The sequence below is a fragment of the Hylobates moloch genome, unplaced genomic scaffold, assembly GCF_009828535.3.
Source record: "Hylobates moloch isolate HMO894 unplaced genomic scaffold, HMol_V3 SCAFFOLD_1, whole genome shotgun sequence".
NCBI classification, from domain to species: Eukaryota; Metazoa; Chordata; class Mammalia; order Primates; family Hylobatidae; genus Hylobates; species Hylobates moloch.
In genome coordinates, this window is record NW_026652276.1 from 63,246,619 (window position 1) to 63,267,678 (window position 21,060).

Below are 21,060 nucleotides of genomic sequence, written 5' to 3' on the forward strand. Positions count from 1 at the left end.
ATTTGAGATTGTCCTCCCAGAATGTAGCTGATTTCACCAGGCAGTGATAGGTTTTGAAAGAACTGGCATTTTGTGGAGGATGAAGAGTAGCATGAGTAAATCATAGCAGCGTAGAATCCCAAGTTCTGTTGAAAAAGGAAGCAGTAGGCACAGTGGGAAGTGGATGGCCTTTTTGAGTCATAGAGCGTGATCCCAATCCCAGTTTCTCCACTTAGCTGTGTGACCATTCACAATACTTCACCTACCTGAGCCTCGCTTGATCTGTCTTCTTTCTTTCCTCTTTTCCTCTCTTTCTTTCCTTCTCTGCCTTCTTTGCTTAATTGAAACAGGAATAATAGTACCCCTTTTGAAAGGCTAGTGTTTGGAAAGAATCCAGCTCTCAATCAGTGGTAGTTGTTATATGTATTTCTGTTGAACTAGACTCTACTTTAGAGGTCTAGTGCAGTTGCTGGCAAACTTCTGTAAAATTCCAGACATTTAGACTTTGTGGACCATACGGTCTTTCTTGCAGCTGTGGCTGCTTAACTCTGCCATTATAGTACAAGAGCAGATATAGACATTGTATAAACCAACATGTGTGGCCATTCTCCAATAAACTTTTATTTATTACACAAAAACAGGTGGTGGGCCAGAATTGGCCTGCACAATTGATCTAGTTCATGACTTCTCAAATTAGGGCATCAGGATGTCATGGGAAAAAATATTTGAAAGGAAGGAAGGAAGGAAGGAAGGAGTTGGATCATGGAAGATGTTGAATTTCAGGCAAAAGGATTTAGAATTGATTCCATGATAACCACATATAAACTGGAGATTTCTGAGCATACGTTAATTGTATGTGGCTTTTTCCATGGACTTCATTCATAAGTTAAAGGGTTTGTTTTAAATTCAGGTAAGTTTTAGCCCATTAGCTTGAGATTATCTTAGAAAACCACTAAAATAGAGTAGCAGAGCAGTACAAAAATCATATTCTGAACTCAAATAATCTGAATCTACCCTCTTCTACCACTTCCAAGCTGCTTGACCTTGGGGAAAAAGAAAGTCCTTATGTCATAGTCTCCTCTTCAGTAAGCAGAGGATAACAACAGTAACCACAACAACAACAATAATACCTACTTAATAGGACTGTTATAAGAATTAAAGAAGGTAATTTTTATAAAATATTTAGTGTCTGGCACATAATGAGTCTTCTATTAATAACATCTATTAGTTCATCTATTCAAAAAAAACAAATGTCTACGATAGTACGACATTGTCCAAGGCTCAGCAGTGTGATGGTGAGTAAAAATAGGGTTCTTGCTTCATGGGACATAATTACGTGATGACACAAACAGCTGTGAAATTGCAGCTATACCAGGTGCCAAGAAGGAGAGTGATGGGAGTAGGATTAGGATGAGTAAGAAGATAGTAGAGACGAATCATATTTCTGACTTGTAAGACTTGGTGTCTTAGCTTGCAAGATAATGGTGTTGCCCACCTAGGGAACATTGGGCAAGATTTGGATATTACTGTGGATGCAAAATAGTGTGGAGAATCATGAGTTTGGTTTCAGACTTGTTAAGTTTGAGGTGACTGTGACTTCTAAGAGAATATGTAGAAGGGTAGTCCACAACAGGTCCAGACTTCGAAGTCTGGGCTGGGGTATATTTGTTTGTCATCTGTTAGTGAATGGTAATTAAAAGCATTGATGTGGATGAAAATTGTCCGAAGAGAAAGTTGAGAGAGGTAAGAAGAGTGCTTTAAACTGAACTTTGAGAAACTCTAACATTTCATGGCAAGGTAGAGGAGCATACACCTGAAAAGAAGGCAGTGAAGGACTGGCCAGAGATGAGAAAGTGTGAAGAGTTCTTTGTCATGGAAACCAAGGGAAGAAAGCATTACAGGGAAGGAGTTACAACCCTGTCAAATGCTGTTGAAAGGTTGAATAAAAGGACTTAAAATGTCTGTTAGAAAGCACAAGATTGAGGTCACTGGTGACCACAGGGCATGGAGTGGCAAGGCCAAGAGCAACAGTGGAGTGAATTCAGGAATGAAAGGGAGGTGTGGTGAAGGAAGCAATGAGTATAGACAAGTGGTTAATAACCCTGTCTCTGAAGGAAAGATGAGAAATAGAGTAATGGCTATAAGTGGTGGAAGAGCGATTGTATTGCTTTGCGAGGGCTGCCGTAGCAAACAGACTAAGTGATTTAACAACAGAAATTTATTTTCTTGCAGTTCTGAGATCAAGATTTCAGCAGGATTGGTTCATTTGAGGGCCATGAGGGAATGCTCTGTTCCAGCCTCTCTCCTTGACTTGACAATGGCCATCTTCTGCCTGTCTTCACATTGTCTTCTCTCTGTATGTGTGTGTGTCCAGATTTCCTCTCCTTATAAGGATACCAGTCATATATTTAGATTGGGCCCACCCTAAAGACCTTATTTTAGGTTAATTACCTCTTTAAAGAATGTCTCCTAATAAATATTGTTAGAATCTGAGGTACTGGGGGTCAGGACTTCAACAGATGTATTTTTGAGGGGAGGGACACAATTTAGCCTATAGGAGGGGTAAGGATAGTTGTTCTTTCTTTTCATGGTATGAAAAACTTTAAAGATTGCTGTAAAGTGTTGGGGGGAGAGGTTGAATACACAAGAGAGAAGGAATAATTAATACTATCAAGTTCCCAACAAGGTGGACGTAAACGGAATCAAAGCACAATAGAAGGGATTCGCTTTAGAATGTAAGAGCAAGAGCTCCTTCTGTGTCGCAGGAAGGATGGCTAGGATTACCATAGGACCATGAGGTTCCTATGACCTCTGGCCAGTAACAGACCAGTTACACAGACAGCAGGAATACAGCAAAGTTAATTATTGCAGGGCACCAAGCAAGGAAATGGGAGGAGACCCTCAAATCCATCTCTTCGAGGAGTTCTGAGCTGGAGTTTTTAAGGGATCATGGAGGGTAAGGGGCTGGAAAATTGGGGTTGTTGATTGGTTGAGGCAAGGGAGATGAAGTCAACAGGATATGAAAACTGCATCATTTGGTGAGTTGGCGTCTTGTGGGGCCCCTTAGACCAGCTGAGTCAGTGGGGTCCTTCAAACCAGCTGGCAGAGTAGTTTCGTCAGTATGCAGGACCTGAAGGAATATCTCAAAGTGAAAACTTAATGATTCATTATGTTTAGATTGTTATTTATAGAACAGTTAAGAGGAACTATAATCTTGTAACAGGGTCCATGATTCTAGGTCAATAGGCACCAAACAACTATGAGGAAGCAGGTGAGACTGAGCTGACCTAACAATGTTCAGCCTGCTGCAAGCTTGGTATATTTTCATTTCTCCCCTTTCTTTCTTCCCTGATTAATTTTATAAAGTTTATAGGGGCAGTTTTAGGATGAGTCCAGAGGTGCTCTGTGTGTAAATCAGGCATCAGGAAGTTTGAAGGAGTTACTGTGTGATGTGTCTTTTTTTTCATAAAGAGGAAAAGGCATTCTGCTTGATGGTACAAATTGCAGGGGTGATGGTTAAAGAGGATCAGTGGTTTGAATACAGTGGAGGTGATTAAAAATTTTCTTTGTGGGGAATCGAAGAGTGAAATTATCACTGTCAACTTAAATAACAGTGAGAGGCTCTCTAAAAGGAAGAGATTATTTGTTTTAGAGAATAGAACATTACAATGGGAATACGCATGTCATAGTAAGCTGTGTGCATATTCAGAGAGGTAAAGGAAGACAAACGTTTTTAAAGGCAAAAAAATGAGGATTACATAATTGTTTTGAAATATTGTCTTTGGTTCTAAAGATCAATAACAAGGGCGATGCGCTTCTGATATTGGACAGGCAATTGCTGGACAGATGTCCTTGTGGAAGGATTTTTTTTTTTTTTTTTTTTTTTGAGACAGGGTTTCAGTCTATCACCCAGGCTGGAATGCAGAGACCTGATCATGGCTCATTGCAGCCTTGACCTCCCGGGCTCAGGTGACCCTCCCACCTCAGCCTCCTGAGTAGCTGGGACTACAGACACATGCCACCATGCCCAGCTGTTTTTGGGTTTTTTTTGTATTTTGTGTAGAAATGGGGTTTCACCATGCCTCCCAGGCTGCAGAAGTATGTTTTGTGTGAAGTTGCAGTGCCTTTGTGTATAGTTTTGATTTTTGCAGTCCTCTAGTTTTTGTTAGCAGGCATACAAGCATGAGAACCTCTCACCATAACTTTCTCTGGCACTATTTGTCAGGGTTGTTTATTTTTCCCCCAATATTAGTGACTCCATTTTGATTCGGACAACTTTCACATCACAAAAATGTAGCTGTATTTTGGGGTAGTGTTGATCTTGAATTTATTGCAGAACCTTTCTGGCTTTTTATGTAACCCTATCTGACAATTCATGGCTGGCTGTTGAGGTTCAGGCACCAAAAACATGGGTGACAGGATTTATCCAGCATTTGTACTTTGCTAAATGGGTTAAGTGATTATGACAGAAAGACAGAGGGGCAAAGGAGTTAATGGATTGGCAAACACATTTTTAAATGACGGACCAGCTCAACTGGGTAAGGAAGAAACTGGAGAAAGAAGATGACGATGATTATATTTATAATGATGGTGATGATGGTAATGAGATTACTGTTAAAAACTGGTAAACTTCATATTCAGTTTTCTTAATCAAGATAACAAGTGAATTTGTTTGAACAATAATATTCAGCATATAATGTTTTCTGCACTCTGTTTTTCACAGGTCACATTTTAAGGAAATATCCATATCCCTTGCCAAAATGATTACTATTTGATAATATATATTGAACTATATAGTAACATTGATCATATGTTGGTCACACAGAGCATGAATCATACTATATTCAGTCTTACAAATTTGACGAAAATGTGAAAATTTTTTTGCTTGTATAAAGATAATTATAAACTGAGTATCTCTGTGTTAAATCAGTGAAAATTTAATTGTTTCAAACTTCTTTTGTTTTTCTGACTCATTACTGAAAACATAATGCAAGAGGAATCAATTGCTTTGATAGATAAATTATATAAGTAATAACCATGATATTTATCCATGATTCCCCACAGTTCAAATCGGTAGCACAAGACTTCATGTGGTATGCAGAGATTCTCTATACTGCTGCTGCTGTTAAAATTAAAAATTAGATTTCACATGCTTCTGGGTAGCAGACAGTGCCACTTCACTGAAATGTGCTGTCATCATGCTCATTATTTACTGTGGCAGTAATTACTGCCAGCACTGCAAATGTTATTTCTAGAATCATCCATGTGCTTTTCTTCCTCTGTAGAGAGGAATCATAGATGCCAAACAGAATACACTGCATTGCATAAGCATACAGCTGGAGGCTGTATTCTCAGTTCCCCATACTCTTTCTCCAGGTTAGATGGTTGACATTTGCTTGCCATGCCCTTCTGCCTGGTTTGACTTTGCATACTTCTACATGTTCTGTCATGCAGTTTTTAAAAATGAGCCTAGCCATGCAAGAAGCATGGATAGTCACAGGCATTTTTGGCCAGTGTAAATATTTTTCATGGTGGATTCTAAAAGCATAGCTCCAAGGTTATACTTTGCATATAAATGTAACCATCTGAAGGGTCACGTTGATATGGATTGGGCATAGAACTGTTTTTCCAGTAAGTTAATATTCAGATTGATTGAGCAAGATGTCCTGATTGAAATTAAGTTTTAACCTAGTTTGGCAAACTGCCATTATTAATGCATTTAAATAGACTTGTTTACTGGGGCATCAACCTCAATTTGCATCATTTTTATTAGAAATAGACATATATTTACTATGTGTACATTACTGATGTTGTATACTAAGGGAAATTACTTTCAGCCTATATTAAGGCCATATATATATATATATATATATATATATATATATATATATATGTCCATTACTATGTAACTGGTTTTTTGAGGCAAGGAGATATCTTTGCTTTATTTAAGATTTCTTTTTCAATTTACGGCATTTTAAAAGGTCCATGTTAATGGATTGTTTATCCCCAGCTATCACGATTTATATTAACCTGCTTCTTTTGTTTCTAGATTATTCTAAAATCAAAGTCTAAATGTTTAATGATGTCTTAAGTTTCTAAAAACTATACATTGTTAGTTAAATTTTTTAGATGCATTTGTTCCACTTTTATTTTTAGAACTTAGATATTTCTAGTAAAATAATTACATTATTTAAATACTTAAAAGTCATTTTATCACTATGTTTCTATATCTGTATTTGTAACACATAGTGATAAATGAGAAGCAGTTGATTCCCAAAATGACATGGAAAATTGTTTTAAAATGTTTACCTATGTTTCCTTAAAACTCGTTCTTTTTATTTCTATTTTTTAAAGTGTCAGACACAGTAGTTCAGGGGCTTTCTCAAGAAACTCAGGGTTGTTACTGTAAAATGCAGATGTGAAATAAACTTCATAAAGAGCTAGTGGACAGAGGGAACTAGGCTACAGAAAAAGTAAGAAAAGCCTAGAGGCTAACAATTATTAGTATCATTACTGTGCTGTCTTACATATAATGACTGACATAATCCTGACAACAGCCCTGTACTGTAGGTATCATTAACATCATTTAAAAGATGAGGAACCAAAGTCTTTCAACTAGAAGAAGCAGAGCCAAAATTCAGACCCACTAGTAGTGGCAGAACGAGAATTCAGAATTCAGAATCATGGCTAGGGCTTTCTTTGTATCACAATGCTTATCTGTATCTTTTGTGAAAAAGTGATACTTTCTCCAAGCTAGCAGAGAGAAACAGGATCCTAGTACCCTAGCCCTCCAAAGATAACTCATACAGAAGAGTAACGCAGAAAAAGTGGATGTGTTGAGGAAAAAACCATTGCACTCTAAAGAGCGTCTGATAATACAGCTTTGCAGATGAACTTAGTGCTGTGAAAACAGAGTTTAGCCAGTAGAAAGTTCTAGCACTTAGGCTGTTCCACTGAGTCAACAATAATACTTTGACTTTTTTGTTTTTGAGTTTTGCTCTCTAGATTTTTGGGTTTTGTTTTTCTTGAGACAGGGTCTCACTCTGTCACCCAGGCTGGAGTGCAGTGGTGCAATCTCAGCTCACTGCAACCTCCGCCTTCCAGGCTCAAACGATTCTCCACTCTCAGCCTCCTGAGCAGCTGAGACTATAGGTGTGCATACCACGCCTGGCTAATTTTTGTATTTTTAGTAGAGACAGGGTCCCACTATGTTGCTCAGGCTGGTCTTGAACTCTTGAGCTCAAGCTGTCTGCCCACTGCAGCCTCCCAAAGTGCTGGGATTACAGGTATGAGCCACTGTGCCTAGCCTTCTTTCTAGTATTAAGCCTTATAAAGAGAAGGGACAAGTTTATATATTAATATTAGTTCTTTAAGACTCTAGAACATAAATGAACAAAGAACATGAAGAGATAAATCACAAAATATCACATACCTTGAATAAGCAAACATTTGCAATGTATTCAATCACTAATCTTTAAAAAGTACATGGAAAGATTTCCGTTTTTTCAATTGGCAGAAGTATTTTAAAAACAATAGTCAGTTTGGGCCAGGGGCGGTGGCTCACGCCTGTAATCCCAGCACTTTGGGAGGCCGAGGCGGGTGGATCACGAGGTCAGGAGTTTGAGACCAGCCTGGCCAAGATGGTGAAACCCCGTCTTTACTAAAAATAGAAAAATTAGCCAGGTGTGGTGGCAGGCGCCTGTAATCCCAGCTACTCAGGAGGCTGAGACAGGAGAATCGCTTGAACCTGGGAGGCAGAGGTTGCAATGAGCCGTGATCGTGCCACTGCACTCTCCCCTGGGCAACAGAGCAAGACTCTGTCTCAAAAACAAACAAAAAACAACAACAAAAAATCCAATAGTTTGTATACGTTATAGAGGTTATTGTAGGTCAAACTGTCATTAATTGGTGGATGTTTCAGATAGAAACGAGTTTTAGAGAGCAATTTTATAAAGTATATTAACAGTCAATAGTTTATATACCTTGTAGAGGTTATTTACAGTTCAAACTATCATTAATTGGGTATTTCAGATAGAAACGAGCTTTAGAGAGCAATTTTATAAAGTATATTAACAAGCATTAGTATTACATCATCACTGGACCCAAGAAGATCTCTATTGGAAACCTTTCCTGGGAAAATAAAACAGAGAAAAAAATGTTATATATAACTGCTATATATGCATTAGTCATAGAATTACTTAGAATTGATGGAAATTGGAAACATTCTATGCTCCCGACAATAGAGAATTGAAGTATTCATAGCAGGTACAATAGTTATTTGAGGCAGTACGTTACTTAGCTCTTAATAAGAGTGGGTTGATTGCTTGGTTGGTTGGACAGATGGGAGAGATGGAGGCAGGCAGGCAACAGGATTGGCCTTCTGAAAAAAGGATTTGCAAAGTCATTGAAAATTATGTTATAATAACAATAGCCAAGTGGAAAATCATTAAAGTATTATAGTTTAATGCTAAGTAAGTGAAAAACAGGATGAAAACTACTTGTTATCTATGAGAATTGGCTATAACACTGAAATCTGGAGTAGCATATGAAAACCCTTATGCAGGTGAAAAATTAATGGAAGGAAATAGAATATGGTTGTCCCTTGGTATTTGTGGTGGATTGGTTCAACGACGCCCTGCAGACTGTGGATACCAAGATCAAAGATGTTCAAGTCTCGTATAAAATGGCATAATATTTGCATATAACCTATGGATACCCTCTTATATACATTAAATCATCTCTAGATTACTTATAATGTCTACTACAATGCAGATGCTATGAAAATAGCTGTTACAGTGTACTGGCTTATTATTTGTATCTTTAAATTGTTGTATTATTATTTTTTTGTGCTTGATTTTTTTTTTCCCAAATATATTCAATCTGTGATTGGTTGAATTCAAGCATGAAAATCTGTGGATATCCAGACAGGGCTGAGTGCCTATGTGATTTTTCTTTATGATGTGGTATTTTTATATAATTGTAAAAAGATCCATGAACTGTTAGATTTAGAAATATATTTTTTTAACCTGGTAACAGCAGAAATGTGTATCTGCACTGCTCTTTTATAAAGTTCTACATTAAGCCTACCCACTGGGTCTATAATATTATGCTGCAGAGATACCCCCATTCACTTCTTGGGAGCTATCCTGAGTTTAGATTTAGGATATAACCATACATCTATTCTTAAATTCCTTTTTCTAATTTGGCAAAAGGTAAAGCTTGGTAATACCATTTTTTCCACTAAAATTACTCCACAATGTGTTTGTAGTTTCAGAGTGTATGTGATTGTGGGTAGGGTGTCAGCACAATCCTCTCCTTCTGCATGAGAACTTGATCTTTGCTTAACCCTCTAGCTCTGTTCCCCTGAAGACCTGATTAAAAATTGGAATGTCAACTATGTTCTAGGCAATATTGCTTAAACATTATTCCAGATCTGGAGTGGGAGAATTATTAATATATGATGGAAGGCATAACTTGGGGTGGGGGTCCTTGAGTTTAGTGACTCAATGGGCATAGTCCTGTGGGGTATCACATTTTGATGCCAGAGTGTCTCCCATATCTGCCCCATACTGATCTTATCTCCTTATACCTGCTTGAGGGACTCAGCTGAAGAACTCCTGATGCTGTCATCCTGGCAAACTATAGTTCCCACCCTATATCCTTACTAGCAGACTGGTGCCAGTGGGGCCTTTTGTGGGTCTGAATGTTGGTTGATCCTAAGAAGACTCCAAGAGGGTATATTATTACATTAGTATAATTCTAATTAGTTTTTAATTCTATTTTTGAAATGATAAAGTGGTATATTAACTTTATAATAGTTAATTCAGTCGGTTTTTTCAATGCTTGGGAAGAACATTAGACTATGAGTTAGAACATATGGCTGTTAGTCCAGTTTTTCAATGATGGATTATGTTATCTTGGGCAAGTCACTTAATCTCTTTGAAACTCAGTTTTCTTAAATGTTAGTTAAGAACTTTGACTGATATCATTTCTGATGTTTCTTCCAACTCTAAATCTTATGATTCTCTGATTCTCTTATCGTAAGTTAATTTTTAATCCTTTATAGAAGCATTCCAGATTTCTTTTAGCCTGGAAGATGATCAGATAGCTGAAAGCTTGTGATGCTACAGTGTACATTCTTCCACATTTAGGTTTTGAAAATGTTGTCACATTATAGCTGTGTAGTTCCAAAAGAAATATTTACTGCCTATGTGATAAAATTTAAATAATTTACATTAAAAATAATTGGGGAACTTTGGGAGGGGAAAAATAAATTAGAATGAAAGTTTGAAAAGTTTCTGATTCTTTAAAAATGTTATCTCAACTTTTGTTTATAGGTTGTGAACTGGCTAGAAGGGCCTGGATCAGAACAACTAAGAGCCCAATGGGGCATTGGAGACTCCATTAGGGCCTCCCAGGCCCTACAGCAGAAACACGAAGAGATTGAGAGCCAGCACAGTGTGAGAGGCTTTTTCCTCTGCAAGTTACAATGCTATTATGAACGTGGGTAATTAGTAGCATATGTGGTTCTGAGTAATAAGTTGCTGCAAACTTTGGTATGGGGCATGAAGTACAGTTTGTTAAGTGCCTAGAGGTCATAAAGTACATTTTGATTACTTAGTACATGTTAATTAGAAGGTAGTTTTTGGTTTTGTCTCTAATGCAGTTTAATTATATTTTTATAGAAGCACAATTTGCATGAAATTTTAAAAGCTACAGTGACAGAAAAAAGAGTGATAATACAAAAATAGAGCTTTCATCTGTAGTCTGTGACAGAACTTCTGTTTTCAAGACCCCCCCACCCCCGCTTCATTGGGAGTATATAGTACAATTAAATGCCTGAGAGTGATAGCAGAATTGCTGCATTAAACACAACTGATGGAGAGTAAGTCCAGAGGATGCAGAATATTTTTCCATTCTCTGAGCATTTAGGGGTCCCTTTTGTATTTGTGAAAGGGGTAATCAGACAAATTACAGGTAGAAAATTGGGAAATAAGTAGATTCTTAAGCAGATTATAGATAATAATTATTAAAGATAATTTAAAATTTAACAACTTGTTATGTGAAAGAAGCTGGTGTTCGTTAAGCTCCTGCTCTGTTATAGTTAATTCTTCATTACTGAGAAAGAGATCATCCAGTTTGTGGACTGGGTAGCTCACCCCCCTCTCCCCAAGGTCATATTACTTTGGTAATTTAAAATAGATTAAATACAAAATTGGAAAAATAAAATTTGAATCCATTAATTCCCTTCTCCTTAGGTTGTCTTTAAAAAGTTGGTCAAAATGTTAAACTCTGGACCCAGTTGAGCATTAAGTACCATCTGAACATTAATTTCTGCAACGTTTCTTCTTTCCTGTAATTATGTTGGATAGTATTAGGAAATGTCCATTTTTAACTAAACAAGATTAAAGAGTAAGTAATATGGTTGCTTGGGAATAAATTTGAATGAGTAAATCTCATCTTTACTAGAATTTAACGATAACTGATTCTTATTTTTCTTCTAAATGTATTCCATTTTGCTTAGTTTCCTCATATTGTTTTCTTAATAATATTCTGTAAATCAGGTATAACAATTACTGATATTGGCAGAAAATCTACTTACTATACCCTAAAGCAGTTGTAATCTAGCCGAAGGAATAGTAAGAGATATTACAAGATTTGGAATTGTCTAAAGGCACTACACATATATTCCTTGCAATTTTTCTAATTAGTACTTGTAAAAAACTTGAAAATGAAATCTCATAATTGAAAATCGATTTATTTTATGCATTTCACAGGTTCCAACATAATGGTTCTTCCTTTTATACTAAAATAATCATATTACAAACCCTGTTCCTGAGGATATAATCTTTTAATTCTCTTGATACTTTTAAAATAATGTTTTGTTTTGTTTTGTTTTGTTTAACATGGATTGTGATTTATTTGAACCTGGTAGACTGTTCTAGAACATGTTACTATAGTTAGAGTCTACAATTTGTTCCTCTCTTTAGTTCCTGAAAACTGTATTTACTCTAGAACATTCTAGACTTCACCTAAGGGGATTTAGTTATGAAAGTATTCCAAAAGTTCTTTTTAGGAAGGACACATGACACATGAGGATTCTAAAGACAGGATTTATCTATATTTTATTATTTTTTTAAATGCCAAGAGAAATATAGTTAGAAATTGGATTGTATACATACTGTACTATACTCTAAGTTTACAAAAAGAATTCAATAGCAAATTTTATATTGCGTATAGTATGGATGAAATTGCAGATGATATACATAGAAATTGCTATGTTCAGATGTTGGTTTTGTATTTTTAATATATTTATAAGGTTTTCAAAATCAGCTTAAAGAAACATCGCTTAAGGGTGGCCCTTCCCATGTGCTTAAGCTTACTGATAATGTGGAACCAATATATAATACTTTTGAATTTCAAAATACCTTATAGATTATTCTAATATCTTCATCTTATTTTATAGTTAAAAAAACTGGGAAGCTACGTTTTTTGATCAATGAATATTTGGACTATAGTTAAAACACAGATCTCTTGATACCCGGGGGGATCATTTCTCTAGCTGTCTTTTAGAGAAAGCTACTAGATTTTACAGGTATGCTTAAGCTACAGTATTTTTTCATTCTTTTACTTTTAATACTTAGGAATATACATATACATTGACATCTGCATTTATAGACATGACCTAAAGAAAAGAAACATTGATGGCTATCAGAGATATTTCCTTAAATCATGTGTGATGTTTGGGATTTGTTTCAGAATTGGGAGGTAGGGACAGATTGAATGGATGGGAGTGTATGTGAAACAGAATTAGCCATGAATTGATCATTATTGAAGCTGGATGGGAAGGAGTTCATTATACTATTCTTCCCACTTTTGACATATTTTTAAAAAGCTGGTTGTGCTGTTTTAGCCAATAGGTGGCACTGCATTGTCACCTTGAGAATAGGTTGGTTGATGCTGGATGAATTTAGCTTATGATGTTTAAGATATTCTAATATTTTATTAAAAGCTTTCTTTTCTCTCTGTAACTAAGAGTTAACAGATTAAAGCATTACTGGAATTGTTCAAGTCTTGTGAAATTATGACTATTTCTGGCATTGACAGCTATTAACGGTAGAATTTGAGAAAACTTTTAACATACAATCTTGCATTACCAGCTCAATGTCATATATTAAATTTTAGAGTCCATATAAAAGCACAATGCAGAAATAAAGCCAAAAACCTCAAATTTGTTAGGATATTGAGTTTTAATACATAGAAAAATGAAATTTCTGCCAACCTGTAGTTCTAGTTCAAGGATTGGTAATTATAAGTTAACTTGGTTTTTTAATAGAATGCAACAAAGAAAATAAGGTACATGAAAATGGTTATAGTAACTGACAATAAATTTAAAAGCAGTTTAGTTCAGTAATCTAATTTTATGTTTTGGGTTGAAGGAAGTGTGTGGTAGGAAAAGCGTGTGTGGTAGGAAAAGCGTGTGTGGTAGGAACATGGAGGAGCATAAATATCTGAAACTACTTCAGAATTTTGTCACTGTCCCACCATCTCATAGTGCTGAGTTCTGGTCTACAAAGAAACCACTTTCTCTGTGCATTATGCATAATAGTAAGCAGCAGAACAGGTCTACCTGGTGAATCAAGACTCATTTCTTCTAATGTATAGTCTGAGTATAATCACCTTTTTAACCCAAGTTGTCCATGTTCCCTTCCGCCTACGTATGGATTCGCATTTCATGGTATAAAGTATAAATATCCATCATTTCACCAAGTATGCATCACTGCCAATATGATTGCAGTGTCAGTCCTGACTGCTTGTGTCCTAAATGTGAACCTTCAAGCTCTTTTCTTACCATCTCAATCCAAATCCCATATATTGGTGGTAGTGTTTTTTATTTTGCTATAAAATAATCATTTTCTACACAGTTAAATATACATAAGAGACAGACCAGAGAATGGCTGTAAGTGAACAAAATACACCTAAGGTTCTAGGCAGTTTACATTCCACTGGTTTTTTTTGTTTTTGTTTTTGTTTTTTGAGACGGTGTCTAGCTCTGTCACCAGCTTGGAGTGCAGTGGTGCTATCTCAGCTCACTGCAACCTCTGCCTCCCAGGTTCAAGCAATTCTCCTGCCTCAGCCTCCAGAGTAGCTGGGATTACAGGCATGCGCCACCACGCCCAGCTAATTTTTGTATTTTTAGTAGAGACGGGGCTTCACCCTGTTGGCCAGGATAGTCTCCATCTGCTGACCTCGTGATCTGCCCACCTTTACCTCCCACAGTGCTGGGATTACAGGCATGAGCCACTGTGCCCGGCCGTACATTCCCCTGTTTTTTAGGAAGAAACATTTGGATGACTTTTTTTAAAATATATGCAAATGTATCAGCCAGATTTTTTTTGCTCTCCACATCCCAGAGAGACTAATTATTTCTTTATGGCAACCTCAATCACTAATATCAATGTCTCTAATTTCAGGTGTTAATTTCTTGAGACATACTAGTCGTCACAATGTATTTACATCCCTGGTCAGGTTGCTGGAGCCTGTATTTAACAAATTCAAACCAGGAAATAATTAGCTCCACAACGGTGATTCCTAAGAATCTTAACGGGCCTAAGAGTCATCAGAGATGCTTGTTAAAATATATATCCCAGGGCCCAACTCCCAGATACTGATTTAGTAAGTCAGGAGTGAAGCTTAGACATTTTTAATAAACACCCCAAGTGGTCTAATGCTGGTAGCTCTGAAAAGTGCTATTCTAGGACTCTAATCCTTTACTACTTTTCTCAGAAACTTTGCTATTACTTCTTCAAAGAGTTAAGCCTATTTATTTAGAGCATTTAATGATATGTAAGTACTATGAATAAGGTATTGAAATCCTTTTATATTTTAGAGCATGACAGTGATAATTTTCTGAGGTAATATTTTCTACTTTAAAATAGTCTGTTAACCATTATAAACTATGTAGTTTAAAAATATTCTATGCTTATTGAGTTAAAGCCAAACAATAACTGATAAACAAGGTAAGACAGATATTATCATCACCATTGGATAGAGAGGATTTCTCATCCCCAGCACACTCTTGAGACTTTGGGCCAGATAAATCTCTGTCATAAGGGCTGCCCTGCACATTGTAGGGTATTTTGCAGCATCACTGGCTTCTACTTACTGCATGCAGTGGCATCGCCGCTCCTTAGTTGTGATAACCCAAAATGTTTCCAGAGACTGCCACATGTTCCCTGAGTGACAAAATCACCCTCTGTTACCTACTTAATGTAATGTCAGTAAATCTATAGTGATTAATGTTTTATACATTCAGTCAATGCATGTTGAGCACATACTATGTGTCATGTGTTGTTCTAGGCTTTTGCGATATAATACTGTCTTACTATATGGAATTTACATTCAAGTTGGGGAGCGGAGAGCAATATAGGTATAGATTTTAGGAAAGGCCTCTCTGAGAAGATGACATTTAATCAGAAACCTTGAAATGATGTCAAGAAGTAATCCAAACAAAGGGCAATTCAGATAGAGGACACAGCAGTAGAAACACCCCAGCACAGGAAGATGATTGAGGAACAGCAAGAATGTTGGTGTGGCTAGAGTACAGGGAGCAAAGGAGAGTCACAGAAAATAAAGTTTTAGAGGAAGTCAGGGGCCAAAACATGTAATATCTTTTAGCCCATGAAAAGAAACTTGAAATTTATTTTAAATGTTATGTGAAGTTATTTGAAACTTTTGGACAGATAATTATGTTTTAAGCAAATCACTGGCTATTGTGTGGAAAATAGGGAACAGAGACTAGCAATGAAAATGAAAGGCAGGAGGCTGATAGATGGAGGCATTAGAAGTAATGAGAATTGATAGAAGTTGATGAGGTTGAGCCAGCAAGACTTGCTGATGAAAGAATCAGGCTTCTGGCCTTAGCAGCTACTAAGGCAGGGAGGACTGCGAGAGGAACTGGTTGGGAGGATAGTGAATCAGTGTCTTTGGTGGCAGGTTAGATTTTAGATATCTAGTAGTCATCCAGATGAAGGTGGCTAGTGGGCAGTTGGGTATCAGTATCTGGGGTTCATGAGAGGGGTCAGTGTTGATGATTAATTTGGTGATTCTTAGCCTATAGATATATTTAAAGCCTATATTAATTTGGTAATTCTTAGCCTATAGATCTATTTAAAGGCGTGGGAGTAGATGAAGTCATTCCAAACCCAGTGAGAAGAGAGCCTCTGGAAAACTGAGCCTTGGGTCAACCTAAACTTTTAAGTGCAAAAAGAGGGAGGAGAGCCAGCAAAGAAGGCTAAAAGGAGCTGTTGTGTCTCAGAAAACAAGAGAAAAGGCCATTGCAAGGAGGAGGAAGTGCTTGCTAGTGCCAAATGAAGCTGTTTGTTGAGAGGTTCAATAAAGACTGAGAATTGACCATTGGATTTGTGGCAAGATGAATTTTTTGGTGAATTTGACAGTTGGTTTCAGAAGGGTGGGAAAACAAAATCCTGATTGGAATGGATTAAAAAAAGAATGAAAAATGAGAAAAGAGTGAATACAGAGAACTCCTTTAAGAAATGTTTTTTTAAACTGACGTTTAATTTCAGCATAGTGAAATGCTCAAATCTTAAATGTGTCTTTTATTGTTTAATATAGTACAGCTTATTTATATGCTGCTGGAAATAATCCAGTTGAGACAGAAGAACTGATGGAGAGACAGAGAAGATAACTGGGAGCAAAGCTTTGTGTAGGCAACAGAGATGGGCTATAATGCACAAGTGGAGTGGTTGGCCTTAGAAGAAGAGACAGGCTGCTCATTATTACAGCTCTGAGGGCAGAGCATAGGGCTGTAGAAGAACCGGAGGGTGGGGGATTTGTTGGTGAGAAGATGAAAGAGTTTTCCGATTACTTCCCAGTGAATTAAGATCTTTGGCTGAGAATGAAGAAGTGAAAAGGGAATTGGAGATTGATAGTGAAAAAAACATAAATGATCATGAGAATGAGAAAGTTAATTTACTAGAGAAACATAAAAGGATTGCCAAAGACTCATTTGAGATTATTTAGTCATAACTTTAAAAAGAGATCTGTTGATCCTTTTGTAGTTTATAAGCGTGATGATGGGTGCTCACACTCATCTGAGATGTGTCTCCCTCTAAGCCTTGTAACAACATCAGCACATTACCCTTCTGATGTGAGGGAAAAGAGAGAGCGCTATCCACCTAGTTGTTTTTAATCTACCCATGTTTGGCTACTCTGGTACAGGCACACATTAGGCAGAGAAAACAGATCTCAGGTTTCAACAGGTCATTCTGATGGAAGGAAAGAAAGCCAGGCATGGGCATGGGTTATATGCTGGGAGGTGGTTATAGCCTTTGATCAAGGATGGAAGTGAGGACAGAGGTTCTCATGTGCTGGACAGTAGAGAGGTCAATAGATTGGTGGATTCCGTGGGATTGTAGGTGTGAGCCTACAAACAGAGGTGAATGGGAGAGTCAATAGGTGGTCAGAAAATGGGTTTCATGAAATTGAGATTTTTGGAGCTGCACAGTAGTATATGATGACATGTTTTTATGGCCAGTGGAGGAGGTAGCTGAGTTGAGGTGAGGACAAGTTAGTTGGAGGTGAGGGAGGGAGTCAAGGAACTGGAGGTTCAGGATGGTGGTGGGTACCTATGTAGTGGAAGTCACTAAGAAGGCTGATGGAAGGCAGTGTGACCTTTGCTAAACCCTTCTGTGGATGAGGGGATACAACACAGAAAGCTGAAAAGATGTAACCTAACACAGCATGCACTTCAGAGGGGATACGGTGTTTTGAAAGAGGAGGGAAAAGAAATGGTCTGCAAGTAGTGAGGAACGAGGCACCCAAACCCACCTTCAGGTTTGCAGTATGTCAGACATGGAAACAGTTATCAGTTGAGAAGGCTGCAGGGGTGACTGAGGGTGGACAGGTTTCACTTAGAGCAAGGAAGAGAAGAGAACATTTAGAGGTCAGGGATTGAGTTCCAGGGATCACAGTTAGGATTTGAGGGTTAGGAACTCTCCACCCTCAATTTTAATAATTTTGCCTTAGGAAAAAAAAATCATGTATTACTTAGTTTATCTGGAGAAATTATAAAATGTAATCTCTTCCAGGAACTACTTTGAGCCTTAATATACTTTGTAACATCTTGATTACAGGAATGGTTTGCAGTGTATGTGGAACTTAATCAGCAAATTGCAGCACTCTTGAATGCTGGTGATGAGGAAGATCTTGTGGAACTAAAGTCACTGCAGCAACAACTTAGTGATGTTTGTTATCGACAGGCCAGTCAGCTGGAATTTAGGCAAAATCTCTTACAAGCAGCTCTTGAATTTCATGGTGTTGCCCAAGATGTAAGTGTCTACTCTGATTCTTTTCTTCAAATTATCTGAACACTTATCTACACGTAATTTTTTTCAGGTTTGCATGCCTCCTAAATTATTTTTCTGAACCAATAAAATGAATTACTGGTGGGGGTTATGAGATAAAATTCTTTTGATTTTTTTAAAAACAAGTATTTTTTAAGTCATTCTGCATGCAATTCAACCTTTTATTGTCTAACTAGAGTGTTCCAATCTAGTAGAATATTTTATTTTGACTCCTTCTCAATGTTTATGCTTTATAACTTAGACGGAAATGGAAGTCTCAATAGTTTTTTGCATTCCGCTGACCTGGATGTACTTCTTTGTCTTCCTGGTGCATGCATCTGTGTGTTCTATCTTCCAGATAACGCGTATTCTAATGATTTGTCTTTGTCTTGTAACAGTGTAGTCTTTTCAAGTGTAATTGTGATAACCTCATTAGATATAAACCTCATTAATCATTAAACACTTTAGATGCTGATTACATCAGGGTTATCTCTTTGGTGTCCCTCTGCTTTAGTTGTCTCAGCAGTTGGATGGCTTATTAGGGATGTTGTGCGTAGATGTAGCACCAGCTGATGGAGCATCGATTCAGCAAACTTTAAAACTGCTTGAAGAGAAGCTGAAAAGTGTTGGTAAGCAGATTTTAAAAATGCTGAAACATAAGGTTTTTTTTTTTTTTTTAATATCATTACCATGGTTAGACATTAAGTCAACTTACACTGAATTAAGTAGTATTATTTTCAGGAAACAGAAAAATAGTATAAAAAGTTTTATTCCCTTGAGGGGTTATAATTTATGCTGAAAATTTTATTTTTCATCGTTAGTTAGTCACTCCTCCCTTCACTGGGCCTTTATCCTTGCCTGTTTACCCAGCTATATCTACAGGTGCTGTGTCTTGCATATACTATGAACAATTATTTGTAGTGCATGCATAAACTGTAATTAGCTGTGAAATGTTCTGTGGTAAACCCTGTATGCCCAAAATTGTGTTTTATGCAATGATTTTTGTTGTTGCTTTATCCTAACCTTGTGAAAAAATAGTTGGTTTGGTTTTTTGGTTCTTGTCTCACCAAACTGGGAATATTGTCAGATTACCCATTCTCCAAGGAGTGGGGTACATTTACATTAAGGGGTCCAGTTACATTAAGCTGATGTAGGCTTGATGTCATTTGACATCAAGGCCTTTGGAATTTTTCTACAGCAGGAAGCACAGTGAACTTTCCTAAAAGGTCAGGATGTGACAATGGGAAGGTGGGGAGTCGTATCAAGGGGGACAAAAGGGGAAATGGCAATGGAAGAGAGGAAACAGGAACTTAAGGCAGAGAACTAGTAAAAAGTGGTTGCACATGACTAAACCAAATTAATTAATTATTGAAAACTGCCTTAGGGAATTGGTTTGAAAAATCACGCTTGTACTGACATTTTACTTGCTTACAGCCTTTGTTATTTTATTTTATTTTATTTTTTTGAGATGGAGTCTTGCTGTGTTGCCCAGGCTGGAGTGCAGTGGTGCCATCTTGGCTCACTGCAACCTCTGCCTCCCTGTTCAAGTGATTCTCCTGCCTCAGCTTCCTAAGTAGCTGGGATTACAGGCACCTGCCACCACACCCAGCTAATTTTTGCATTGGTAGTTTTAGTAGAGATGCGGTTTTGCCATGTTGGCCAGGCTGGTCTCGAGCTCCTGACCTCAGGTGATCTGCCCATCTTGGCCTCCCAAAGTGCTGGGATTACAGGCGTGAGCCAGCACGCCCGGCCAGCCGCTGTTATTTTAATAGATGGTATGCATAATACATATTTAGTATTTAATATGACAAATGAATTTTAAAATATTAGTTTTCTTGAGCCACAGTCTTTGTTTAAAAAAGTTCCTTTACACATGTAATGTGGAGAATTGTAAATATACCCTAATTGTTGCTTCCTATGGTATAGAAGCTAGACTGTACCTTTAGTCACAATGTTCAACATCCTTTGACATTGATGATACATTGCTGGAGTGTCTTAAAATTTTGCAAGGGTTATGTGCTTTTTTAAACAACATGTTTGCCTTGTTCTCCTATAAGTTGGACAGCATAAAAGCAGGAAGAAAAAACAAAATTGTTTTCTATTAGAAATAGAAATTTTCATATTTTTCTTCTGCTTTCATTTTTTAAAAGTAATTATTGTCTATGGAAACCCATGTTTTCAAAATTCCCTTTAGGGAGAATTTGGCATGAAAGAGAGCTCCAGTTTGAGTTACATTTAAAGGGTTTTATTGCTTGAAATGTTCATAGGATGGAGTCTTGGGATTCCATCCCAAGATGGTTTACTGTACAAAGCTCCTATACTTGGGATCCAGGTACAATATCTGATGAGACAATTTGTTTGAGGGAGGGAAGGCGCCTTAGTTGTGTAAGAGATTAAATCTAGTAACTTTTGTTTTAGATGTGGGATTGCAAGGTTTGCGTGAAAAAGGTCAAGGTCTCCTGGATCAGATCTCCAATCAGGCATCCTGGGCCTATGGAAAGGATGTAACCATTGAAAATAAAGAAAATGTGGACCACATACAAGGAGTGATGGAAGATATGCAGCTTAGAAAACAAAGGCAAAGTTTGACAGTTTACTTTTTACTAAAATAATAACAATATTAGTTAAAATGAAAAGTGATATAACATTTTATATACAGACAAAACGTTCTTAACTGTTACATAGAAGACATATAGCAGGTTTTTGGTGAATGTAA

The 21,060-nt window shown here is 37.1% G+C and overlaps 1 protein-coding gene and 1 non-coding gene across 6 annotated transcripts in view; both read left to right on the plus strand.

Moving 5' to 3' along the window:
- Positions 1–21,060, plus strand: part of SESTD1 (SEC14 and spectrin domain containing 1) — a 151,453-nt gene that overhangs the window by 115,949 nt on the left and 14,444 nt on the right. For all 5 annotated transcript variants that reach the window (XM_058440648.1, XM_032755261.2, XM_058440654.1 and 2 more), the window contains 4 exons: positions 10,317–10,439; positions 18,135–18,329; positions 18,859–18,973; positions 20,763–20,922. In XM_058440648.1, the coding sequence (XP_058296631.1) occupies positions 10,317–10,439; positions 18,135–18,329; positions 18,859–18,973; positions 20,763–20,922 (593 nt within the window). The remainder of the gene's footprint in view (positions 1–10,316; positions 10,440–18,134; positions 18,330–18,858; positions 18,974–20,762; positions 20,923–21,060) is intronic.
- Positions 17,049–17,150, plus strand: LOC116809965 (small nucleolar RNA U13). Its single transcript, XR_004370120.1, has one exon. It is a non-coding gene; the product is annotated as a small nucleolar RNA U13 (small nucleolar RNA).